This window comes from Aristolochia californica, unplaced genomic scaffold, assembly GCF_029961685.1.
Source record: "Aristolochia californica isolate CCGP_79_NKW_82.1479 unplaced genomic scaffold, dmAriCali1.0.hap1 SCAF_5, whole genome shotgun sequence".
In the NCBI taxonomy this organism is placed as follows: domain Eukaryota; kingdom Viridiplantae; phylum Streptophyta; class Magnoliopsida; order Piperales; family Aristolochiaceae; genus Aristolochia; species Aristolochia californica.
Window position 1 is genome coordinate 5,446,219 of NW_027182214.1, and position 27,559 is coordinate 5,473,777.

General features: G+C 35.2%; 3 protein-coding genes across 3 annotated transcripts; 1 reads left to right on the forward strand and 2 right to left on the reverse strand.

Annotated features, from left to right (window-relative positions):
- The first annotated feature begins 2,547 nt into the window (after positions 1-2,547).
- On the forward strand, positions 2,548-16,815 carry LOC137965687 (alpha-galactosidase 3). The gene is made up of 15 exons (XM_068812000.1): positions 2,548-3,064; positions 3,661-3,719; positions 4,697-4,753; positions 4,842-4,876; positions 4,979-5,082; positions 5,334-5,406; positions 8,818-8,876; positions 8,986-9,051; positions 9,135-9,218; positions 9,329-9,393; positions 9,487-9,569; positions 10,344-10,434; positions 15,635-15,693; positions 16,118-16,258; positions 16,636-16,815. The coding sequence occupies exons 1-15, from the start codon at positions 2,859-2,861 to the stop codon at positions 16,744-16,746; spliced, it is 1,293 nt and encodes a 430-aa protein (XP_068668101.1). The 5' UTR covers positions 2,548-2,858; the 3' UTR covers positions 16,747-16,815.
- Positions 16,816-19,789: 2,974 nt separating this feature from the next.
- On the reverse strand, positions 19,790-22,784 carry LOC137966131 (uncharacterized). The gene is made up of 4 exons (XM_068812650.1): positions 22,262-22,784; positions 21,761-22,165; positions 20,623-21,228; positions 19,790-20,250 (listed from the first exon to the last, which is right to left on the reverse strand). Exons 1-4 carry the CDS (start codon positions 22,703-22,705, stop codon positions 20,119-20,121), a joined length of 1,587 nt encoding a protein of 528 aa, XP_068668751.1. The 5' UTR covers positions 22,706-22,784; the 3' UTR covers positions 19,790-20,118.
- A 1,780-nt stretch (positions 22,785-24,564) lies between these two features.
- Positions 24,565-25,212, reverse strand: LOC137965136 (uncharacterized mitochondrial protein AtMg00810-like). The gene is made up of 3 exons (XM_068811530.1): positions 25,153-25,212; positions 24,793-25,071; positions 24,565-24,573 (listed from the first exon to the last, which is right to left on the reverse strand). Exons 1-3 carry the CDS (start codon positions 25,210-25,212, stop codon positions 24,565-24,567), a joined length of 348 nt encoding a protein of 115 aa, XP_068667631.1.
- Positions 25,213-27,559: the final 2,347 nt, after the last annotated feature.

A 27,559-nucleotide genomic window follows, 5' to 3' on the forward strand; every position in this document is an offset into this window, starting at 1 on the left:
AAAAGAAACAGGTAGAATCAGATTAAAATTAAATTACCCATGTTCCAGTTACACCCAAAGTCATAGATTAAAATATATGTTCTAAAAGAATTAAACAATTAAACGTAAATAGAAGACTAACATAATTAAAACACCTTTAACTAAGACTTTTTCTGTGAGACCTCCTCCTATGAAATTCCTGTAAGACTCCTTCATATTAATCCTTGCTTTGTGAAACTTCTTGCTGTGAGAGTTACGTAAGACTCTTCTATACTTGTTCTTGAACAAAAAAATTGTGTAATTATACTTTTTATGGGATACCATATTTGAAATTTAATGTAAATTAAAGTTCAATGCAAAATACATAAATGACACACCAATTTTTATAGTGGTAAAAAACCTAGACTTAGTTTACTAATTTTGCCTATGCTTTGGAGTTTAGTCTACTATAAATAAGCATAATGATAATTACAATTAAATGCCTATACAAGCCAATTGCAACAAATATAAAAAGGTTTACAACAAGACAATTAAACTACACAAGCCTAGATCTGCAAAGGAATTAACAACTAGGCAACAAAAGCATAGAATCACAAAAGGATTACAAGTAGGGCACACAAGCCTAGAGCAAAAAGGGATTTTTAGCAATAACAATAGACAAACAAATGCCTATTAATCAATGAGTACAAAACTCACTATACACTAGCAGATGAATCTCAACCACAATTTTTTTTAAGTGATGTGAGTTGAGGTTTTGGATTTGTCTATGGATAAGGCAACGATTATTTGGTTACAATATTAAGCATACCAAATGCCTCTTAATAGCCAAAAACAATAGTTAACCATAAAAAAGAAGGACACATTAATCATATATGTCTTCTCCAAGTGAGGAGCAAAACAACGAGTATAGAACAATCAATTTTGAAATAATTTGGCCCTTTTTCTTCTTTTCCTATCCCAGTATCGTCAATATATAATTTGAAATAAGAAAAAAAATAATTATGGAGGTGTGAATGCCAATGAAACAATAAGTACTGGGACATGAAAGGAAGAAAAAGGTAGAATGCGACCCTAAACTACTACAAATGATAAATCACAAAAGGATCACATTATCACTATGGGTTGATTGAGTCAACTCACAGAACTTGCTCTCATACCATGTTAAATTTATGAAAAAGAGAAATATTTTAGTAAGTTGTTATAATTTAAGTACATTGAATGTCTATTTATAATATAAGAAATAAGTAGAATCAAATTACAACTAAACTACCTGACTTATACCCAAAGTCTAACACTTAAAATAAGTCATAGCATAAATAAACAATTGAACATAGATAGAAGATTAAAATAACAAAAATACTTCTATGAGACATCCTCCTATAAGATTCCGCTATATTAATTACTGCTCTATGAGGCTTATTTCTTTGAGAGTTATGTAAGATTATACATGCTCTTCAACATAAATGAACTTAATGGAGGATGAAAATTTGAAATTTGAATCTCATAAATGATATCTGAATTGTAATGAATAATTTGAAACCGGATGTGCTCAAGTTTAACAAGGATTAAACATGTAAAAACAATGATTCCAACGTAAGTAATCTATTGTACTTTTCTTATATAAAAACCGGCTAAAAAGGAAGCACAATAAAAAATTCAGGCCCAATATTACAAGTTGAACACATACAATTGATTTTAAACTAAAATTGTATGAGTTTAACAGGAAGTTATTACAATTAAAGATTTCAAAATAAAAGCTTAGTATACTTAGCTATTCCAAAAAAGTTGATAAATTAAGCTCTTTCTTCTCATATCGGCTTCCAAACATGGTTTCAAAGTCTAGGAATACTTCAAATAGCTTCATGGTCATTGTAGAATGTTTTCGTACTTAAATGGGGAAGAAAATCTCTTTAAAAACAAAACTTTATCGTTTTAAAATGGAGCTTTTAGGTTTTGAAAGGGACTTTTTATGCTCTTGTAAACTGTATAAAATTCTTGATTAAAATTAAAAATAAATACTTAAAATTATCGAATTGGGTTACTAAACACAATGATAGATCACTTACACAATTTGGAAACCTAATTTCATATCAAAGGGAGAAGCCAAATAAAAAATAAAATAAAAATCTCTAAAAAGTTCATATCAAAGTCATCACCAATGATGAAACTATTTCTAAGCCAAATATTACTCTTGTTCTCCAGATTATAATTGATCTGTAAGAAATTGAATTATATATATATATATTTTTTTTTTTTTGTTTTTTCAAAGATACCTATTCCAATTGGTAATAATTGAGGATGAATAAAATTTATTGCCACCCAACCTGATCCTATCCACAGCAGCGCCAAGCATTAATATATTCTCTAAACAAGTAAAACGTCACTGGGTTGCATGATTAGATTCTATGGTCAAAACGGGTTAGGAAGCGGTAGTTGGTGCAAATTGTTTGAAATCAATGCCCAGAAAGAAAACTTGAAACTGTTACAAAACACAGGAAGTGAAACAATCACATCCGGTTCATGGCGATGCACTGCTTAGCCTGAATCATCGTTACATTTTTCTTCTAGAATTGGCTGCCGTGCTATCCGTAAACTCGTGACGACTCAACACCGGTTCATGGCGGTTAGCAGAAACCAGTACCGACGGTTGCAGTCAACGGTTCAATCTAGTTTTCCTTTCAAAAGCGCTTGTTTTCGGTCCATTTGCTGTAGCTAGATGTTAACTACTTACAGAAATGCCACTGCAAAGGAGATGGTAGTCGATTTCTGGGTCTTACTCTTTGGGTCTTACTCTTTGGGTCTTTCCCATTTGTAGTCTTCGTCATCTTCAAAGGGGAGGAGCAGAAAATACACAAAGGAAAATAGAGGGGAAGGGAAAGATGGCTCCTTTCGTCTGCACATCTCTAGCTGTCCTATGTTTTCTTTTTTCAGTTTCTTTAGCACATGCATTTCTACCCTTCCCGCTCTTCGGTATCCATGAGAATCAAAACCCGGAAAGACCCATTTCGAGATTCGGCGTTTTTGATACTTCTAAGTATGGAAAATTGCAGCTAAAGAACGGAGTAGCTCTAACGCCTCAGATGGGGTGAGAACTGGTTTCTTCACGTTTGAAGAACCTTTTTTTTTTTTCGTTTTTGAGGACGCCTTTGAAGGACCATCCATTACTGTTTATGTACTTTTAATTTTCTCTGCTGATGTGGTTGGTTGAAATGGTATTTTTTACGTTTTTTTTTAATATCAGTTCCAGTAGGATCTGACACAGCAGAAGAGAACTGCATTCCATCCTTGCAAACTTTTCGGCTTTTTTTATTTCTTTGTTTTTCTAGTTTTCTCTATGTACTTGATATAAAACTGGTGTGCCTTGGGAATTTTTGACGTTTTGAGCTCCATTGAGAGCATGGAAGTCTTAGGCCACAAGCTTTTAGATTTATAGAGTTCTTCTTTTTTTTCATTTCCAAGAACGCATTTTGTTTTTCGGGGAAAAGGGTGACAAGATTTTTCTACTAATTTTCTGTTTTTTTTCTTGCTTATTTTGGCTGCGATGCCTACTGTCAAATGTAGGGAGAGTAGCCTTACGAGAAGTCTTCTATAAAATCCGCAATATACTAAAAATCCGAGATCAAGAATTTCATGGTAAATTTTGGTTTTGGTTTTGAATTTGTATTTTTCTTTTTTGTGCAGATGGAACAGTTGGAATTTCTTTGCTTGCGACATCAATGAAACAGTTATTAAGGAAACAGGTATGTTTTATGAAGTATTCTATCTATTTTTTATACTCTGAAAAGCATTTGTCAAAAACTAGAAACACAAACTTACGTGAAAAGGGTGCTAAATTTGATGATGTATCTGAGAAGCAATTTGAGTTGTTTTCAACCATATAGGTAGACACCACGGTCAATCCAAGGAAATACAGTGAGCACAAATTGCAAACCTTGACAATCTCCAAAAGCAGAGATGATCAACTCTGCTTCTTTCTGAAATTACAATCGGAAAGTAAAAGAACCATGGAATTGATAGTGTGAAAGTATGTTAAGCTGCCTGTATAAAATGTGGTCAGGAAAGCAAAATGTTGTTTGAGTGGACATATTGCCACTGCTATCCTATCCAAGCCCCACAGACCCCCGCCATGGAAAAAAAAGGAGTTATATATGGAGGCTGGGCAATTTGAGCAGTGATATTCCAAAGACAATCTCAGTTCATATTGTTATAAATTTGGAAAAACCATTCAAACTGATAAAAGTCAGAGAACTAAATGAGGAGAAACTAAGTCAAGTTCACACTTTAGACTGAGCTACCTTTGTTAGTATAACATAATTACTTTTGAACTCAGTTGAACAACTTGTGCACGTGAAAGAGGAGGAAGCCAGAAATAGATTGGCTTATGTCCTCACTTTGCACGCATATGAGATAATGTGATACTTCTTTGTCTCTACATACAAACATGTGGTTGCACAACACATAAGGAATGTCATATAAGTAGTAGATGGATTCAATGTTATGATTTATCTTGTTTCATCTGTTTGTTTTAGTGCTTTGATATCTCTTAGTTCATTTATTTTTATCACCATAATGGTTTTTCGGAGTAATCTCTTTTTACCTGGAATTTCTCTATCCTCTTTTCAAGATAGTGCTGAACTGAGAATGATTTGAAGTGACAACATTATGATTATTACAGAAATTTAAAAGTATATCCTGAAGTTCTGTCTTTGCTGGACAGCTGATGCACTCATCTCCACTGGGTTGGCTGATTTGGGTTATAATTATGTGAACATAGGTACCTCCTGCAGTAAACTTTACATTATTAGCTTGTAAAAGTTCAAAATTTTAATTATAATGTGTCAGCTTACATCTTTTTATGGCAGATGATTGTTGGTCCTCTCCTTTACGAAATAAAGAGGTTAGCTGGACCTTATTTGTTGCAATATTTTTCTTTCTACTATTAATAATTTTTCAGAAGAAATGGCATTCGAATGCCTATTGATGCCATTTGGTTTTGTAGGGAAATATGGTTCCTGACCCAGAAACATTTCCATCAGGCATAAAAGCTCTTGCAGACTATGTACATGAAAAGGGCCTCAAGCTCGGTATTTATTCAGATGCTGGGTAGGTTACATGTCCACAATCTGAATCCATTTGCAAGCGCAAATCTTAGTTGACTCTTCTTCGTGTCTTTCCACACTTCCAAGTAAGACCAATTGACAGTAAGATGGTGACACCCTTGTGATTGTTAGGCGCTTCAAGTAAAAATGTTGAAGAAAATGTTACTACTCATATGGAATGATTAAATTACTCTTGTTTATTTCAATTTACATATTTCTGCTTGTGTTTTTATGCTAACTGAAGGAATTGTTCAGGGTTTTCACATGTCAAGTTCGGCCTGGCTCCCTCTTCCATGAAACTGGTGATGCAAAACTCTTTGCATCTTGGGTATGGGTTCTTATACTTCTCCATGGATTAACTGAATTTCCTTGCATTTCTATCTTCTGGCAAATAAATGAAGTTAACTTGGTGGCCCAGTGGATTGCAACTCATTCTGGTTTGCTAAAGTAACCAGATGCTTTACCTCAAGTTCTAGTGCATGTAACCTGACTCTAAACTACATGGAACTATGTCATTCTTTTGATTTATGTGTTAGAATTGTTCTTGCATGACATAAATTTACCGTCTTTAGCCTGTGACTCCTATAAAAAAAATACAGACTTTATCTATGAAGAAATTGATAACAGAAGAAGTTGATAGTAGAATACAATAGAAGAATACGGTATTCGGTGGTTTTGTGAGCTTCCCATTAGTTTTCATAGTGAAAGCTTGTGTTGAATTATAGATTTGACAGAGGAATAAGAGAGAGTAGAAGTAGAGAAGTTGGGGAGAAGAAAGGTCTCTACGAGAGAGAGCAGCCAGTTGTTACGAAGAGATGCAAACTCCTTCCCTATTACTTTAGTGAATAAGTCGCTCAACTTGTCTACAAACATAATATATGGAGTACATATCTTCCTACTAATGATTGCATCTCTTGTGAAACGACAATCAACCTCTATGTGCTTCGTCTTATCATGATAAACAGGGTTACTTGTAGACAAATATTGATGCTTGATTGTCACACCTGATCATAATAGGTCCATTCACTTCAAATCCAAACTCCACCATAAGAGATTTAATCCTCATAAACTCACATGTGTTATGGGTGTTCTGTTTCGGCACTTGATCAGCCACTACTATTTGTTTTTTACTTTCTCAGTTACCAAGTTTCCACTAACAAATGTTCAATATCAACTAGTTATCTTCTGTTTAATTGAGATCCAACTTAATCTGCAGCTGAGAAGCCATTAATTTCCAAATTTCTATTAGCTTTGTAAAACAATCTTGTATTTGATGAACCCTTTAGGTACCTTAAAATTTGAGTAACCGCTTGAAGGTGAATTTTCTATGAACTCTCTATGAACTGACTAACTACACTCACAACATATGATATATTTAGCCTAGTAACTGTGGCATATATCAAAATTCTAACAAGCTTTCTTCGCTGTGTCCTATCACTAAGAATAGGACTTTGGTCATGATGTAGATCTTTGTTACCCTCCACAGGAGTGACAACTGGTTTGACTCCTGTCATTTCAGTCTCTTTCAATAAGTCTATATTATACTTTTTATGTGATAATGCCAGGTCTACTTTCCCTTTTGCCACTTCAATCCCCAAAATATTCTTCAACATACCACTATCCTTGGTCTAAAGATGACCTTTTGGATGCTCCTTAGCAGCATCAATATCCTATGTGTCACTTCCTAATATCCACAATGTCCTCCACATATGCTATTAACACTAGCACTCTAGAATTGCTTCTCATGACATATATTGAGTGATCCCGATGTCTCCTCTCTAAACCAAAATGGCATCGCCACTTCTCAAACCACACTATAGAGCTCTAATTGAACCCATATAATATTTTTTAACCCACATACCTTCCCAATCTTCCCCGAGCAACATGCTCGGGAGGTTGTTCCATAGAAACCTCTTCAATTAAATCTGCATACAAGAATACGTTTTTAATGTCCAGTTGAAATAGCAGCCATTCCTTATTGATTGCTACTAACAATAAGGTTTTAAGAGAATTCAATTTGACTACTGGTGAAAAGTCTCAAAAATATCCATCCCATAAGTTTGGGTATATCTCTTTACCACCAATCTCGCCTTTTACCTTTCAATATAATCGCTAGCCTTGTACTTAACTACATATATGCAGTGGCGGCATGCAAGCATTGTGCCATCTGGAGGATCATATAGTTCCTAGATCTTCCTAGATATCAAAGTCTGCATTCATTCATCCATTGCCTGCTTCCATTGCACACTTTTCAGGGCCTTCTGCATTGACTTAGGAATTGAAATAGAAGATAATGATATAGCAATGGACTTGCAAGAAGCAAGCAAGAAACAAATGATACAATCTTTGATAGTGGATTTTCGATCTTACTACGTACTAGTTTGATAAGACAATGAGCAGGTCTAGATCACTTGGATATGGATCTCTGGCAGAGGTTGATGAAGGAGCAGGACATGAATCAGGTCTTGTGGTAGCCTCCACTTGGGACAGCTGCCTCTCTTTCTCTGAAGCCTTTGGCCTTCTCTGACATAGCTGCAACAGTTTCTCACCCTCACTACTAGGTGTCTTTGCTTGTACATTGGTGGAAGGAATAGGAAGAGCTAGAGCTGGAACTACAACATCTTTATTACGTTCTGAAGTAGAGAGAAGAAAAAAATGGATTTCTTTCAAAGAAGGTGACATCTGCAAACAAAAACATTCTTCTAGACACAGGATCATAACATTTATAGCATTTTTGTCATCTAAAATATCTTAGAAAGTTGTGCTTTTTAGATCTAAGGGAAAATTTATCAAAAAGTGAGCAAGAGAATAAACAAAACATAAGCATCCAAACACATTTGAGTAAGAATAAATAACTCAGAATTTGGTCAGGTTAGTAAGTTTTCTGGCCTTCAATGTTTCTCAAGTTCTGTTCTCAGAATGCATTGGCAAGATATAGGTGTTTCCTCTAACTCTTGCATCCCTGCTAACATGCATTGGTCTCCCCCTAGTGAGGGTAGACTCAAGCTTAATTTGATGGGAGTTCAAGAAGTAATTCAGGCTTTGCTGGAGGTGGGATGTAGTTAAGGATTGTTCTGGTCTTGTTCTCTGCGTGTACTCTGTGCCTTTGGGTTACTGATTTGAGCGAGGCTGAACTCCATGCCCTTCTCTGGAGTGTGAATATTTTCTCTCAGAAGGTTTTAGATTCCATCATTATTAAAGTGATTCGACGGTGATTATTTCCTGCTTTTCTCATAGGAGGTCTCCCCCTTAGAGGTTTTGACATATTCATGATGAGTTTGTTCAGTACAGTCAGCATCTTGGCAATGGGTTCATTCTGTGCATAGTGCAACCATCATGGCGGATTCTTTTGTGAGACACGGAATTGATCTTTCAGATGTTTTTAGTGGCAGATTACTGTCCTTCTGATATTCATTAGTCTGTATTCTTTCTTTCCATTTGTATATTAGTGGCCAGTTTCGCTTCTTTTGTAGATTTCCCTCTCTTAATAAATTTCTCACTTTAATTTAAAAACAAAAAGGAGAACCAGAAATAAAGAGAGGACCTATTAGCTGATCCAAAGACAGTTGTGAAAAGGCACTGATGGTGATGATGGCTGCTTAGTGATGTTACTTTCGATTCATTATTCTTGATCTGAGCTGATAGAAATTCATGTTGTAACCCAGTCTGGTTGCTGCTGTTATGAATTTTCTCAGTTTTGCACTTCTTTTTAATGTTTTTGGTTTAATTTGTGATTCAGGGTGTAGACTATCTAAAGTATGACAACTGTTACAACTTGGGGATCAAGCCTAAGAAACGGTTTGCTGATTTTCAGTTCCATTTTTGGATGCCTGGTTCCAACTGAAAATTGTTCTTTCAGTTGATAGATCTGCCACAAAGTGACCTCTTGTATTACTGATATTTACAGCTACCCCCCAATGCGTGATGCATTGAATGCCACTGGGCGTACAATTTTCTACTCGCTTTGCGAATGGTACTTTAGTGAATTTTTTCTTTATAAATACTTCAGCTGGTGACTTCTTATTGTGTAAGCTTATGTGAGTTTTGTCTTAATAGGGGTCAGGATGACCCAGCATTATGGGCTGATGGGATTGGCAATAGCTGGCGCACAACTGATGACATTAATGACTCGTGGGTCAGGTGAGAAACTTCACCTTTTCAGTTGTGCTGGTAAAAGACTGACAGAGACTAATGCACATAGTGTCTACATTAAATACCTCATACTGACCATTTTTCTGGACCTCTTGTAGCATGACTACAATTGCTGACCTGAATGACAAGTGGGCTGCATATGCAGGGCCAGGGGGTTGGAATGGTAGTACCTTCTTTAATTATCTGTATGTTATTGTAATTGTCAGGCATCCATTTAGTGATTCATAGGGTAATATCTACTTTCAATTATTTGCAGATCCAGATATGCTAGAAGTTGGCAACGGAGGCATGACCTTCCCAGAGTATCGTGCTCATTTTAGCATCTGGGCTTTGATGAAGGTGCTCGAATCTTTTTAAATGTATTTTATGTTTCCTTCGCAGGAGATCTATTTGACTTTGTTGGTCTTTTGATCGAGTTGAGATTTAGGGCTTCATAATGTAAGTAAATAGAGTAAAGATTCAGTTGGAATGCAAAGAAAAGGGAGAAAAATATGGAGGGGCTGTTCAGAAAGTGGGAGAAAAATAAAAATGCTGTTGAAAGAGAGAAAAGTGAGAAAAGAGAGGTAGCATAGTTAAGATAAGTGTTAATCTTGAAACCTCTATTTAGTTATAGCTCCACTGATAATACAAAAGCACATTATAACCTGTTGATGGTAGTAACTCTTAGAAATCTAAAAGTCAGTAGACTAAATAGTAGAACTACAAGAAATAAAAATGCTGGCCAAATGGTACTGGAAAATTTTGAAAATTCTCAGTCTTGAAAAAAATAAAGAGAAATAACAAAAAATGGAAATGAAGCTCAGTCTGAAGATGAATTAGTTGACTAGAACCAGTGCTTCTTCTGTCCTTTGAAAATTGTCAGGGTAAATATCACATGGTGTTTCTAAATAAGTGGGGGACTACATGGTCTTCTCTGGCAATGTATGGCGTAGCATGCATTAATATTGTTCACTATGCTTATTGGAGGTTTTATTTTTTAACTTTCTTGGTTTTTAAGATATTACTGATAGAGATGTTTTTTTCTTTTCAATTGATCCTGTACATTTTCCTTTTCCATCAGGTCTTGGTGTCACTTTACTTCTTCTAACAATTCTACCAAATTGATACATACAGGCTCCTCTTTTGATTGGTTGTGATGTGAGAAACATGACTGCAGAAACACTGGAGATTCTATCTAATAAGGAGGTTATTTCGGTAAACCAAGGTAAAAGTTCCTTGAGCACCAATAGCATGGCCATTTTGGGGGGATTTAAATTATTTTTTATTCATATTTGATTATGTGCTAAGTTCCAAAGAATTTCATATTGGAAGTGATACAATTGGGAGTCCTTTCAGAGTTCGGCTTGTAAGACCCAAACTAGCGGTCGACTTCGTAAACTGACTGTCTTGGTCAAACCGGTTGAATATATATGACATCTAATACTATTGTCATTAAAATAACGAGTTAATACTTTTAGTTCTCCATTTGCTATTCAAGTGTAGCTGCATGGTGGGAAGGTCGTTTTATTAGTCAACTTACCTCAATTTGTATGTAAGGTGCACTTCTCAAAGCTGTGCTTTTAACGAGTCCCCTGCTTCAGCCCGGCCTGGTCAACCTGACTTCAACAGAAAAGGTTCTACCTATAAGACCTAGAAAAGCCCCCTGTGAGGACAATGTATGAGAGCACCAAAGTTGTACCAAAGTGGGTGTGTGTTCTTGGAAGGAAGGTTATGGAGTATAGAGAATAATAGCGCCCCTGTATGGTCTCTACTTTGCACCTCTAGTTGGTAAATATACGAAGAAGCAAATTACCCATGAATTGATGACTGTAGTTCACCTTTAGTTGTTGCTAAACAATGAATTGTTCAAATATACAAACTTGGTCTGGTCTTTTATTTGTTTCTGCTGCTAAAATGAAGAGTTAAGATAATGTGAATATAATATGGTATGATGCCAGCTAAGATAAAATAAACATAGTTTTAATCATAATTGGTGGGTCCATTGGGGCCCAATAGGCATACTGGTGTCCTCACCATGGTCCCTATTAAATTTACTTGTATAGAATATCTCTACAAGTGTATACAGGCTAATGCCTCTCTCTCTCCTCTCTCTCCCTCTCTATCTGTCTATCCATCTATCTATCAATTTGTTTATTTTTATCTTGAAAAATGTACTAAACATGGCACCCTAAATCAACTTTTGGATTGTTGGAATGGTCATCCAATTTTAGGAGATGAGATGGGCAGTGCTACTGAAATTTGTGCTCTAATTATTAATCAAACTGCTTATTTCGAGAAATTTCTTGAACCTCTTCATATAGAATTAAAAAAGTGACCCCTCCCTCTCCAAAATTTTCTTTATTATTATTTTTTCCAAGAATCATATTTGATTTTTATGTGTCTCACTTTTATCAAGTTCTAGATAAAACTAACTTGATGTTGTTATTACTTGTACAAAAATATGAAATTGAAGTAATAGAGAAGAAGAGAAGAAGAAAAGAAAAATTGAGAAACAGAGAAAGTATGGAATGAAGAAAAGCAGCATTGGTGGCTGCACATGTTAGGGGGAGAATTCCACCCCTAACTTCCTTTTATATTACTTGAGTAAACTTGGGGCAAAAAGTCAATAATGCCCCTCATTACATAAGTTCATAATACATCCACTTTAAAGCTATAAAAAGCTTAGAAAACAAGATATACTAGTAGAATAACTTCCTAACGCACTATCTGGCTGCTAGTATTAAATATTATATAGGTAAAATGACCATAATACCCCTAAAACACATTTTCTAACTGTTCCCTTCAAGCTGGAAGATAAATATCTATCACCAGATGCAGAATATCATATGCTCACATTTCCAGCATTAATTACACTGTGTATCCGGAAAAGAAGAGACACAGGAACTGTAAGGTATGCATCCACCTGCTCCTCTCAACCTTTAAGCCTCTTTCATCTCTCTCCAGAATCCAGAGAGGGTCAATGGCCTTGGTGCGAAGGCCTAGGCCTTGCTGCAATCTCCGGATGAGCCGAATTGCTTTTTTCTGTGCGATGGAGAAATAACCAGTTACATCTATGAATCTCCTTTTTTAATGATTCTACGGAGCAAACTCCATCAGCATTCTGATGGAATCATATTGATACTTGTTGTTGAAGCATTTTGTTGTACAAGTTGTCGGCTGGTCTCTCTGTTCATGATTGCTTATTGCTGTTCCAAGATTGGTACAACATTACTTGAGTTCGCGCTACTACCAGCAGAAGCAAAAAGACACCATGCACTGTTATGGATGAGGAATCGATGAATCGATGATCAAGTTTAGGAAAAGGGAGCTAGCTCTATACCAACCGATACTCGAAAGAAAAAGGCTGCCTCCACCTTCGATAGTGCCACCATTGATTCAGCCCTGAAGGATGAGATTAAGGCTAATTTTCTTAGGATCTACTTATGTCAGAACTTCACCGTGGCTTATGCTATGGGACCAGCAGCTGATCCAACATGTCATGGGTCCAGGTCTGGATTCAGATCAACAATTCCGGCTTGGTCCATGAGTCGTTATGCAAGATCGTTTCTAATAAAATTATTATTTTTAGTTTTGAGGGGAGATTGTATAAGATCATTTTGCTTGGGGTCTCGGGGTCTCATCTCTAGTGTTGGCTTCCTTGTCTGGATCGGTTGCGTATCTTCCGTGTCATCATTTCAAGAGTGATACTTACCGATTTTTTTCTTCGAGGTCAATCTTGTTCAAATTTGTTTATTTTTACAATCTAGTGTTACAGTCTCCTTTTATTTTTATTACATGGTGTTTATTTTTTCTTCTTTTTATCCCCTCATAATCCTTTTACTCGGTTAACTTTCTCCTACCATCTCTTTTTTGGACTCACCCTTGTAGGATAACTCTTTAAGTTGCTTAGGTTGATTCTTTTTTATATATGAGTATTTTTAAGTCCATTGAGACTTTATTACTGGTGCCTTAAGTAGGTTTTTATCATAGTCCTTTGAGTGACATGCTATTACTATTTTGTTTGAAATCATTTGAGGTTTGTTTTGACTCCTTTATCACCCGTATTTTTTTATTTTTTGATATTGTATTCGGTTGAGTACTTATCCTTGGAATAACTTGATGGAGGAGATAATTACTACAATTATTTTTTGTTTCAAGTTGGGATCACTACCATTACATCCTTGCTTGAAAGGGAGAATAGAAGGAGAAGTATTAAGGATGAGGTAGATGACAAAATCTACCATAAAGGATTTTACAAACTGAATCAAGCCTGGTCACTTTCAATACTCTATTGATTTGATATATGTCTTCTTCTTATTTTCTTTATGTGTAAGAATTCAGTTTGGAAGTTGAGTGCTGCATTGGTTGCTCCTTCTTTGGATTTGAAGTATGACTATTGCTATCATTTGACAAGAAGAAGTACAATCTACAATGAAGAATTTAATGTGTTTGTGGTAATCAAATTTTATGTAACCAGAATTTCTACTCCAGGGGAAGCATAATATGAAAAAAATTTAGTTGAAGGTAAAAAATCTTTTCAATTGCAAGTTAAAGTTATAAACTCCAGTTTGGAGAGGAGTGTTGAAGAACAGGCTTAGGAGAGTCTTACATGACTCTTACAGTAAGAAGTTTCATAGAGCATCAATTCATATCCGAAGTCTAACAACAGTCTTACAAAAGGAAGTCTCATAGAAGTTTCTCAATTAAAAAGTATTTTTGTTTTTGTTTTTTTTTGAACCTGATGAGCTTTATTAAGCACAAGAGAGCAAACTACAAAATCGAGAATGGAGTCCCATTACAATAAGAGACTAGAGAGAGACACCCTTGTTAACAAGGGAGTCATCCAAAGATTTGGTTTATCTTTGAACATGAGTCCATACCCAACAAAGAAAAAAGGAAATGTCCTTGATATTGTAAAAGGTATTCTAATGGCACCAAGGGAGCTCGGAAAAAAGGGGACGAGCATCAGGAGATCACCTCTTTGGAGTCGCCTTCCATGATAAGGGGACCCAACATATGATCTCAAACAGGTATTTTAGTTATATTAGTCTTTTATTTATATTCAGTTGTTTAATTGTTCTAGGAGTTGTTTTTAAGTGTTAAACTTTGGGTGTAACTGGGATATGGATAGTTTAATCGTAATCTAATTCTACTTGTTTTTTTATTATAAATAGAAGCTCATTATACTTAGTTATAATCAAATTAGTAAATTATTCTCTTCTTCAGAAATTCAACAGAAATAAACTGCATGGTTTAGCAATTGTATGATGGAAAATGGGTCTGGAGCACCTATTTCAGTGGTTAAAGGTGGTTAAACATGAACTAGTTCAAAAAATAAAAGAAAGGCCAAACCCAAGTCATACATGGGGAATTGATTGGGTTGAGTCTTCTTTTTGTAAAGCAGAGAAAACCGGATGCAGTAATTTAATGTGGATCCTAAAGCAGTTAAAAATTGGATGTGGTCCCAAAATTCGGGAACCAAATGCATGTGATGGCAGTATGTCAGATTGTGCAGTGGAATCCACAGGTTGAACTCAAACCCGTTCAACGGATAGACACCCAGTTCTAAGCTTTTGACCTGCTACCATTGTATTGGGTCCGTCTAGGACTAGGTTTAGCAAGCCAACAGGGCCATTCGTGTAAGCCACGCTAGGTAATCATCAACCTCTAAATGGAGGATTTGTTGTTGCCAGAAAATTGATGATTGAGCACAAGTTTCCCATCATAGTAAGAGAAAACAATTAAAAAAACGATGAAATCCACAATTAGATTGAAAGTAAGAAAATACTAAAAACTGAGCACTGTTAATAAAAAAATTCAGAAAAATAAAACTAACCTAGAAATAAAAAGTTCTCCTCTGATACCATGATAAATGTTCGTAAATTAAATTGGATCCGAGGGAAATAAAAGAAGCAGAAAATTAATGTGGTTCAGCCATTATGGCCTACTCCACATGTGAGAAAAGGGGAAACTACACTGAAAAACTTGATCATTACAGAGTCCATTGGGCCTTTATGTAGGTGAAAGAATGTTTTGGGTTCTCGAAGTAGAGATGCCCAGATCCACAATTAATGCCAATCAATCTTAAATTGATTGGGAAGAAGTTAAATCATTCAAACACAAATTTGGTATTTTACATGATTTTCTTTTATTTTTTTTGAGAAATATTTTACATGATTTTCTTTGATCTTCTAACCGATGATTGCGTGGAGTTATGGACTTCTTGATTTGTTTAGTTTTAACCATTTTCGTTTTGCACTGCTACTTTATGTTGGGAGTTAACATTGGTTTGAAATTGAAGCCTTATAGTAGCTGTTACCTGTCTCACATCCACATGACCTAGCTACCCTGATTGCAAAACAATATATGTCTCTGCTCTCTGTTGGTTTTCCTTGATAACATGAAAAATTGGAGTATTCCTGCAGATGCGCTTGGTGTTCAAGGTAGAAAAGTGTCAGCTGAAGGAACTGACAATTGCCGCCAGGTAACTGTGTATTGAATCTCAATATTTAAGAACTTTCATGGTGATTTCCTTCCCTAGTCTGGCATGCAAGCACTGGGCTTCTTTGGTGGTAGTACTAGGCCCATGAGGTGGTTGAAGGAAGCACCATGACAGGGGATCACTATCTTGTTTAGGTTCTACTTACCTAGGGATTGTTGTTCATAGCGTGTCTGCTTGATCATGCCTCAATTTGATTTGCTTGCTAACAATTCAAGAGTAAGACCATTAGAAAAGGCTAGTTTGACGTTAATTTTCTTGCCTCAGTTTGATTTGGTTACGAACAGTAGTCCAAGAGGTCTTCTTGAAAAGACTAATTTCAAGTGAACTTTCTTGCAGCTTAACTGAAGTGAAAATTACTTACTGTGAATATGATAGGTTTTGCATTTTGTTATGCTTTGCTTACCAGGTATGGGCAGGACCACTCTCTAAAAACCAATTAGTAGTTGCCCTTTGGAACAGATGTTCAAAACCAGCCACCATAACTGCCAGATGGGAGGTGCTTGGTCTTGATCCAAGTATCAGTGTTTCTATCAGGGACATATGGAAGGTGAGTTTGCATAAAATGTACTGAATTCTATCTGAATGCTTTCATGCATGCAGAAGAAGAATGTCGAGTATCGATTTTCATGTGCTTGTTATAGATGAGCTCATGTACCAATATCGCCTGTCTTTAGCAATCCGATGATTTGATCATATCCCCAGTGGGATGAGGGGGGAACTCCTGTTGAAATCTCTTCTATCAAAATGGGGCCTTCTGCTTTCCAGAATTTGCCAAAAAGAGTTGTGTTGATCTCTCCTATTTTAAGAGCCTGAAGGGTGGCTGGGACTGAATTGCTCCTGTCCACATCTTTCTAATGTTTCTTCCAATTCCTGCTTTATTTGCCTACATATTATGCACTAAGACTGAACTGTTACGATTTGCAGCACGAAGAATTACCAGGAAATGCAAACAGCTCTTTTGGAACTAAAGTTGACTCCCATGCTGGTGAAATGTACATCTTCACTCCTCTTCCTGCTATATACGCTGCAATGTAGTCCAGATGCTCTTGGTATCATGTACATGTAATATATGAGTCTTTGTGGGAAATCGGTATATGTTCGGTATCTTGCTACCCAAATGCAGTGGATGTCGTCAAACTGAGTTATCCATTACATTACTGTAAAAAAATCTACTAAAATACGGTATGCCTAAATAATACTAAAATTATGATTCACCAAATACGGTAAAACGATAATGTATTGACTTTGAGATGAAAATACCTTCGATTTTGGTTTGACATTCTCATTCGATTCTTCTCTTTTGTAATTTACTTATCCAATAACATAGTATTTTGATAGTATAAATAGTATTCTATTATCAAGTAGCATAATTATATTTTTAATATAGTAGTATTGTATTTGTAAGTGATATCAAATAAGTCAATCATAAAAAAAAACATATAAGTGATATCCAAACTCATTGAATAAAGGGAGATTGTGTTCATACTAAACACACACAAGAGAGAGTTAAAAAATCTTTGTCAACTTATAGAGAATTGCAACTTTTTGCATGACCAAATCTTTAGCTGTCTTGACTTTTACACTTTCACTATCATTGAAGTCCTAAAACTGGTACAAAATGACTTTACATAACAGGAGGCCATAATGGAAGTAGATATTTTATGCATAAGAAGTTAATTGTTTCTACGTATGGAAGTTACGATGCTATATCACATGTGGAGAAGAAACAATTAACTTCCGATGTATAAAATATCAACTTTTCCACGAGAGGACCAAATACATTGAGGTAGACTACCATTTTATATGGGAGAAGGGTAAGTGGTAGACATTCTTACGAAACAAGTCATATTTAAGATTTTAACTACTATATGCCACATGCTAGGTTTCTACGATGTTTTTTTCTCCTCCAGTTTGAGGGAGAGTGTTGGAAGACATCTTGCATCAAGGTAAATACCTTCCCCACATCAAGGAGTTGGCAAAGGATGCAATTTAAAGGTCTTCTCATAAGATTGCTATAAGGGTGTAATTAGAAAAGATAATGTATGTCTACTTATGTCTTTTTTTTTAGAGAGCTTGTAGCCCTAAGGGCATTGTAGTCATTGTAATCTTCCTTTTTCAACTTTAAATAGAGGTTCAAGGCATGAGGTAGATTATTAAGTCTTCCCTCTTCTCTCTTAAATTTATCCTTAAGACTTTTCTCCCAAACACTCTCTCTCCTTTCTCCTTTCTTCCTTCTTCGTCTCATCTCTCTCGCTACCTTGGTCAAAGATGAGATCCTAAATCCAACACCTTCATTTCTATAGATGTGACATTCTTTAAAGATAAGCCATTTTATCCCAATAGTTCCCCTCCTGGTTTTCAATCTTGTACAGGGACGCCAAGACCATTTATTCTACAAGACCACCACTTTCCATGTGATGAGCAGCCACCTTTTTCAGCCATTGAGACCTCGTCTACCATTATTAATCACTCACTTGTAGAGTCTCATGATGTTCTTGAAATAAGTTGTCCTCCATCTTCTCCTGTTGTGTTTGGCATACCTTTTGACATTGGACCCATTGCTCTATGTAAGGAACCCCGCTCTTGTACTTCTAGACAATCCTCTACTTGTCACCCTGTTCCGTTTATCCAATCAAAGATTATCCTCAAGCTGTCTCTTTTTTGGTAAGCTTGTCATCCTCATCTATTCCTACAACTTCTAAAGAGGCCTCAACTGATCCAAGGTGGAATACTACCATAAATGAGGACAAGGCATGTACATCAACCTTGGGAGTTATCATCTCTTCCTCCCACAAAATGGCAATAGGTTGTCGATGTGTTTTTACCCTAAAATACAATATTGATGGCATAGTTGCTCAATACAAAGAAAGGTTAGTGACAAAAGGCTATACCCAGTCGTATGGTATTTAACTATCATGAAACATTTTCTCCGATGGCCAAGCTGAATTTGGTACAAGTCCTTATCTCTCTTGCTACAAATTTTATACAGTCTATTTATCAACTAGATGTTAAAAATATCTTTCTCAATGGAGATTTATTTGAAAAGGCTTATATGGTTTAACTACTTAGTTATATGGTTGAAGAGGAGAAAGTATGTCATCTCAATAAGGTATTATAAGCTAAAACAGTTACCTCATGCTTGGTTTGATAAATTTACTAAGGTAATTGTTAAACTTGGTTTTAAAATATTTGAGATTGGTCATTTGGTTTTCACTAAACACAATGCATGATTCTTATGGCTAGATCAAGTGTCGAAGTAGAATATAGGGTTATGACACATGCATTGAGTAGTTGTATTAGAAAAAAAAATAAAAAAATTGAACTACTACCTTTACCATCTTATTTATCTAGAGTTGTGCACGTATTCATACCCTCTTAACTACATTGGCAACCTCTTCCTCATCCAAGTCAATATCCTCCTCACTTAATCTCAGCCTAGCTCATAGCATTCTTAATCTTATCCTTCCTTAACTGCATTGGATACACTATCCCATTATTCAAGAAGAAATGGAATGACTTTATCATTTTGGTCATAAAATAGGAATTTTTTCCACAAGGTTTACTACCTTCTTCAATCAATACAAGAAGAAAAAACTATAAAGAGGTACAAACAAGTGCACAAAAAAAAAAAAAAAAAAAAGTAGATCAAATACCACAAATCAATAGTAGCTTGAATATCGAATAAGAATAGGACAAGTTAAAAAAAGAATAATGGAGTGAAACACTTGTCTTCTTCGTAGCAAACTTACCTTTCTCGTGCCCCAGACCAATGAATCATACTTGTATTTAGTCAAACTTGAAACGTGTATTAGTGGCACAAATTCAAGTTTTGTATTTTGTAATTATCAAAACCGAAAGGGGTTAAGAATAATATGACCATTAAGCTAATGTTAAACATAAGAAGCATATAGGTATAGATTAACAAAATTACACTTTTTTTTTGTCTTTTAGTTGGTGTCCTCTTGCCCTCTGGGGTTTCCATCAATAAATCCACATCTTCTCCCAAAAAAAAAATAATAATAATAATAACTACAACTTCATTAACCAGAACAAAGTCACCTATCAAAACAACAGAGCATTTAAGGAACACCAGATGAATTGTGTTTACTCAACTTAGGCCAACTGCAGGAGGTATGCTTAGTCAACAATAACATGGTTCTCAAGATTTCAATGGTAATGCTTGTGAAAATCATCTAATTTTACACCTGGGAACTGAAAATTTAAGTAAAGCAAACACATTTGCAATATGCACCATGAACAGATTTGACTTGTAATAAGATCTAACAGCTACTACTATGAAAATATCGAAGGCCAAAATGTAACATAAAGAAAATTTCTAAGTTACAAAACAAAAGAAAAACATCATCATGCCGAAGAATAAGAATATAATCCCACCAGCCAATAAAGTTATATAAGATGGATGGATCCTGGTCCGGTAGTAGCTGCAACTTTTTGAGCTCGCTGTGCTTCACACCTGTACAGCCCTTTCAAGTTTTTCTTAGCGCGCCGTGCTTCTCGTCTCTGCGCTATCACAGCAGCCTGTACAATCAAATCAACTATCAGTTTGATAACACTTAACTATATGCAAATCCAGGTAAATAACAAAAAATAACTTCAAGCAGAAAAAAAAAGGGAAAACTTTCAAGAGCAATAAAGACATCCTCAATGAGCATTACAATTGTTACCCACATTTTCACAAACCATGTGTTGATATTTTTAGAAACAACTGAAAATAAAATTCAAATCGAACTAGTTAATTATAGAAAAATGTTTTCAATAAAGTACTTCATTTTCTCTTCTACTTTGTTAACAATTCTTTTTTCTGTTTTTTTTTTTTTTTGAAACATGAAATAATCTAGAATTCATTTACTCGTCCAGCTGGAAATAGGGTATTGAATAACCACTCTTTACCTTCCATTCCTTTTTCTCTTCTTTTGACTCTTCAACATGTGGTTTACTTTTGCTCTGTTGAACCAAATTTGCTACTTTTTTAACTTTCTCTTGTAGACCTCTTTTGCTATGTGGCAAGTATCCAACTGGAAGCTTTTCCTTTCCACTGAGAGAAATGAAAGTACTGTTGTCAGCAGGATCACCAGATAAAGTGGCCACTAGCTTCCTCTTAGGCATTATAGGAGGTTCTATTTTCTTGGGGTGGTTATCAAGATTCAAGTAAGTAGAAATAATAGTCTCACAGTCCCATTGCTCAGATTCATCGCTGCTTTCTTGAACCACAACCACACCATCACTTTCATCCTCGTAAGTTTCAGCATACTCTCTACATTTTGTAATCACATCATCAAGGGATTCATCTACTTCTCCTTTGCTTGATGTTTGGCGTCCAAGCAAGGCATCAACTGGAACTTGATACTTACAATCAAGCTCCTTTTCACCTACTTGGAAGTCCTTATGGGCATGCTTGAGATTATCTGCAAGAGACTCATCTTCTTCATCTTGAAAACAAGCATCATCATCATCATCATCACTATAATGGTCACTGTCATACTGGCGGAGTGTAAGCTGTTAAAAGACAAATGTATGATATAATTTTCAGCAACAAAAAATGATATTAGACATAACAAGTAAAGGTGAACTGAATCTAATATCTGCAATGATAGTTATAGTACAAGTTTTGCAACATTATATGTGTATCAGGCAAGTTGGTAAGATTAATGTGGAGATAAGTGAAATCACACTTTTTCTGTGGTACCGGGGGGGGGGGGGGGGTGCGCGCATAATCTTTTAGAGAATTTATGGTTATGATTAAGATGCAAACCATCTTATCTCCTTTAAAACATTAAAATGAAATGTGGAATCTTAAGTCATCATGGACATCTTTCATGTTCTAAGCCTTAAGCCATGAGAACTTGAGTTGCATTTCTGGTGAAATGAATTCTACCTCATTTTTCGAAATCATTATGAGAAAATACAGATCTCACTAAAAAAAATTCAATTTCATCCCTGCATTGTTGATCAGTAAGGGATGATGGTAAATATATCTCCTAAAACTAAATAAACCTGGTCAGAGAGTTAGCAGAAATAAATATCTTACAAGGTCAAATTGTTCATCGAGAAGGCGGCGTACTCTTGGCTTCTCATTTCCCAACTCATCTCCTACAATCAAGTCAACCTCTTGGATGCTGCAAGAACAACTTAGACAACTTCCCTCCTCTCCTCCATGTTTCTCCTTAATTTCAACCCCTTTACTCTTCCTAACTTGAGAAAGATCCTCTCCAGCTTCTTCCTGAAAATTCGCCTGAACCACAAAATCCTCCTCCAATTCATCGACGTCAGAATTAAATCTCGAGTCAGTCTCATCAAGCAATACTGCAACATCTGGATCAACAGCTTTCTGAACTATAACTCCAACAGTCCTCTCCGAAACACTATAAATTGAATTACAATTCACATCATCAACGGTATCGGAATTAACACGAACTCTCGAAGCATCATACGCCTATAAATCAAATATTAGAAACTATAAATTTTATTCTATTTAATTAACGATAAGCAATGAAACTTCAATAAAACTTGGTGATAAAGAATTCTAAACCTTTACGTCTAGAGGAAGCCGATCAAGCTTGGCCTTACTGTTGTGATAATAAGCAGAGCCACCACCAGTGTTTTTAATTTCGCGTAAGTGGGTAAGGTAGTTATATCCGTCGTCCGGAAGCCCAAGCTCCAAAATTTCTCTTCTTACATGATCATGAACCCCTCCAGACACTTGGCTTTTGTTTTCAGGCTTCTGACTTGTACCTTCTTCCTCAAAATCGGCATCCTCGGGTGCATCATTGAAAATAGAATTAGAATCATCATTTAAAGGAGTGCAACTGTCAAGATATTCACTTTCTCCGTCCTCAAATCCATGGGCGGAATAGGGGTTGTTATCTACTCGAACAAAAACTCTGTCAGTGGATGAACTTGGATGAGAAGAATCTCTAGCGAGAAGCTGAAACGTGGCGGACTTCTTCTTGTCGATGAATTTCTTCTTCCCCATTGGGAAGCTATGGCGCTTGAAACTCTGCTCGCATTCAGACGGTCGCAGAAAAGAACACAGGGAGAGAGCTCAACCGTGAAAGACGTAAACGGGGAAAAAGGAAAAGACCTAGGGCAAGAAAATAGGAATCTGCTGGGGGAGAGTGACACGTAATAAAAGCTGCGTGAAAGGGAATATTAGTATATTTAGATATATTAATCTCGAATTCTTTTATATATATTTTTATAAGCTATATAAAAAATAATGTTAGTATAACTAATTAGATCTGTTAAAATAGTTGAGAGAAATATTAGTTTCATTAAAATAAATAATTATTTTTTAGGTAAATAAATAATTTGTATGGTTATAATTATTTATTTTTATTAGCTATTTTTTATTTACCTAAATATTTATTATTTATTTTTAGTTGATAATTTATCATATTTTTCAATATTTTATAGTAATATAGAAGTACTTATTTAAACCATTTAAAATCTTATTATTACTTAAATAATTTAATCATTTGAGTGAACTAAAAATATTTAAATTTGTTTAAAATTAAAATCATTATTATTTGATTATACCCAATTAAAATAATTTATTTATTTAAATAAATTGAAATATATTTTAAACTAAGTCTAACAAAGTATATTTATTAAGAATAATATGATGCATTTCAATTAAAATATTAATTTTTAGTGTTATGATCATAATAGTTTTCATATAACATCATGTTTTTATAAGACAAAATATTATAAGTTTAACAATGTATAAAGTTTATAATTAATAAATTATTTTAAAATATTTTTTTAAGGATTTTACCATTTAATTTTAAATGCTATATAAGCTACATAAATTTAAAAAATTATAATTATAATTATGTGATTACATTAAATTAAATGAGTGTGAAGTAAAATATATTATCAGATTAATTGAAGAGGGGTTGAAGCATCTATTGCAACTATAGGCATGGGGCTTGTGCACTAGTGTCACGCGTGAGCAAGGGTTTGAAGCTGGGAGGAGGCCAACATAGTCTGTACGGTAGAAAGATTGGTCTGCTTCACTTTGCAGAACTTTTCGGTTCACTCCCCCTATTTGGTTGGTCTTCTTACCTGTCTGCCTGCTTTCACTTTTTTTAATATAAAATTGATCTGAGCTCCAGCTTTGCTTGCATTCTTCACCGACACTTGTCGGATGTATGACTCATTACTCCGTTTTTTCGTTGATCAATCCAATCTCCCTCATTCCACTCATCTTGCCCTCTTCACGAACTTGTACAATTTGTTAGATTCTAGGGTTTAATCCGTAGGAATCTTAGGTCAAAGAAGCAGAAGAGTAGAGAAGGAAGAAAGGGAGAAAGAAAAGAGAGGCTAGAAGAGACAACAGGATGAGTTGAGAGATTTGGAGTGAGCTCGTGAATGAGCCCCCCTCTTTCTTATTTATATAAGTGGGACAAGGATGCCCTAATACATATGAAAGGACAAAAATGCTTAATCTTTAACTTAATTATACCTTATGCCACTCACTCTCATAATTACATAGAATACTTTTTATTCATCTCAACATTCTGCCTCAAACTGGTGAGAAAACATCAAATATTCTCAGCTTGGAGCATGCATCTGTGAATGGTCCTACAACAATGACCTTTGTGAAGATATTAGCTAATTGACTCTTGGAAGGTACATATTGCATGGATATAATCCCAGCTTGAAGTTTTTTTTGAACGAAATGGCAATCTACCTCAATATGTTTGGTCATTTCATGAAATACTGGATTGGTTGTAGTGTAGATAGATGTATGATTATCACACTAAAATTGCATGGACCTGATTGTCCTGAATTTGAGTTCAATCATGAAGGATCTTAGCCATAATAATTCGCTCACAGCAACTGCCATAGCACAATATTCAACTTCAGTACTTGATCGGGCCACAACATTTTTTCTTGCTTCTCCAAGTGATTAAATTGCCCCCAACCATTGAACAATAACCAAAAGTGGATTTTTTATCATTCGGGAAGCATGCTCAATCTACATCAACAAAACCTTCAATATTAGTGTGTTCATGATATTTGTATTGTAATCTTTGATCTGGATTCTTTTTTAAGTACCAAAATTTTTTTTCCAATGCTACTATGAGATTGTTGTAGTTTATGCATATACTGGCTAATAACACTAACTGAATAGGACATATCTGGTATTGTGACTGTGATATAGATTAGTTTTCCAACCAACTGTTGGAAGCAACCAACATCAACGTCACTACCAATTCCAACACATAGCTTGACATTAGGTTCTATTGGTGTATCGGCGAGCTTACATCCAATCATTCCAATTTCTTTCTGGGGATCAAACACATATTTCCTTTGTGATAGAATGTTTCCATGCCTCTATTGGAGAACTTTTATGTCGAGGAAGTATTTGGAAAGTCTAAGATCTTTTGTTTGAAATTCCTTATTTAGGTCCTTAACTTGTTGAATACCTCCGTAATCACTGCCAATACTAACAATGTCATCAACATAGATAGCCATAAGAATATTTCCCTCAACAACAATTTTTTTTGTAAAAACGGAATGATCACTCTCATACCTTACCCAAGCCGGTTAACCATAGTAGTGAATTTACCAAACCAAGCTCGAGGGGATTGCTTCAGCCCTTAGATTGCCTTGTGTAATCGACATATTGTCTCCCCTTCAACCACATAACCAGGTGGTTGACTCATACAAACCTCTTCAGAGAGTTCACCATTTAAGAAGGCATTCTTTACATCTAATTGATGTAATTCCCACTTGAAATTGACTATAGGAGAGAAGTATTCGTACAAAATTCATTTTTGACACATGTGAAAAAAATTCTTCATAATCAACACCATAGGACTAAGTATATCCTTTAGCCACCAACCGCACTTTATGTCTAGCCACAGAACCATCAACGTTATACTTGGAGTAAATACCCATATGCATCTACCCGCCTTTTTATTGGGTTGAAGAGCAGTCAAAGTCCAAGTAGAATTTTTATACATGACTTGGATCTTCTCATCTATGGCTACTTTCCACCTAGGATCAGGTGAAGATTTCTCATAACTGGTAGGGATGGATGAAGAGGACATTGCAGATAAAAAAAGAAACACAACTTAGAGACAATCGATGAGTAGAAACATAATGAGAAATAAGGTGAGATGTGAATGTAGGTCTAATATATGTGGAACGAGGATCTTGTGTCATATGGTGGTCCATAAACTACCAGAGAGAAAGGTTTAGAACATACCTTAAGATCATTGAAAGACTCTACAGGTGAGTGATCAATGGAGGAGAGAGAGAGTCAGTTGGTGGTTGCTCAACTGGCTGAAGAAGATGGTCAACTGGAATAACTGGTTTTGGTATCCCTATAGAATTGTGGGATCCATATAGTAGAGACCCCCTCTCATGGCTGCCACCAATTACTTGTTTCGTCTTGATGTCTTGAAAAACACAATGAGTGGAAAAAAATGTAATCAAACAATTCAATTGTTTTGGTTAGTTGGTTCACAGATATATGACTCAAAGGAAATTGAGGCACAAAAAAAACATTTGAGAGTGAAAATAAAATGAAGAGGAAATAGTAGATACTAGTGCCCCGAACTCTTGTTTGGAACCCATCTACAATGGATACAAATCGGTCCAAAGTGCATGAGTCACATAAGATAAATTCTCAATTTTACCCATGAGATGTTCAGAAGCTTTGGAATCAATGATTCAAGGGTAATTGCTAGACCATGAGAGAAAAGAATGTGTTACCAAGGTAAATTCTTTGACATCAGTCATCACCTCATTCAAGAGTTGGTTCAAACCAAGGTAAATTGAGTAGAATTTGTTCCTACTAGATGTCAATTAGCATACCTTTTTTTTACCAAAACCCTAGGATCCAACCGATTCTCAAAGTTAAGAAAAGAATTACGCATGAACAACCCTTCTAAGTCTAATTATCTCTAAATAATTGGAAAATGAAAGATATCCCCATAAATTAAACTTAAAAGAATTAGGAAAAGAAATTGGAAAAATTCTACAAAGGCATGATCGATTCCTAAAAAGCATGATCCATTAATGCATTGATTGATCAACCGATTCTTCAATGAAGAAGAGAATTAGGCATGAGCAACCCTCCTAACTCTAATTGTCTCCAAATAATTGGAAAATGGAAGATATCCCCATAAATTGAACTTAAAAGAATTAGGAGAATAAAATTTTGAAAATTTTTGCAAAGGCTTTATCGATTCCTAAAAAACATGATCCATCAATGCATTGATAAGATCAATCAACCAATAGTGGAAAACTCACTTTTTAAATGGGTGCGGACTTTTTTTTTTTCAAACATTTTCTCTAAGAGCCCTAAACTTTCCAAAAAACCCAAATCAAGCCCTACAAACCCTATTTTGGATCTTATTGTGATTAAAACCCAGTCCCAGGGCCCCTTAACTCTTATTTTGCCTTAGGTTAATACCCATTGTATGACCTTATTTTTTTCCTACAATGTACATTCTGCCTTGATAAAGAAAATAAATTTTTTTGACTATTTGTGTTACTTTATTTCCAATCTTTTGATACGTGACAAAAAAATGGAGAAATACACAACATGAAGGGGAAGAAGTTTTTAAAAAGGTAAAAATTTAAAAACTTAAATAACTAAATGAAACATGCTTAGATTTAGGGGGAGTTTTTCAATTCCAAGTGGATACGTTTTGTCATCATAAAAAAGGGGAGATTGTTGACTTAGGTTGACCATCGGTTTGATTTGATAATAGAAAACTTAAACAAATGTACTAATGACATATTAAGCATTTGAAGAAAAAAAAATATACATACCTTCAAGAGACATCATTAAAGGTTTATGAGGAAGAAC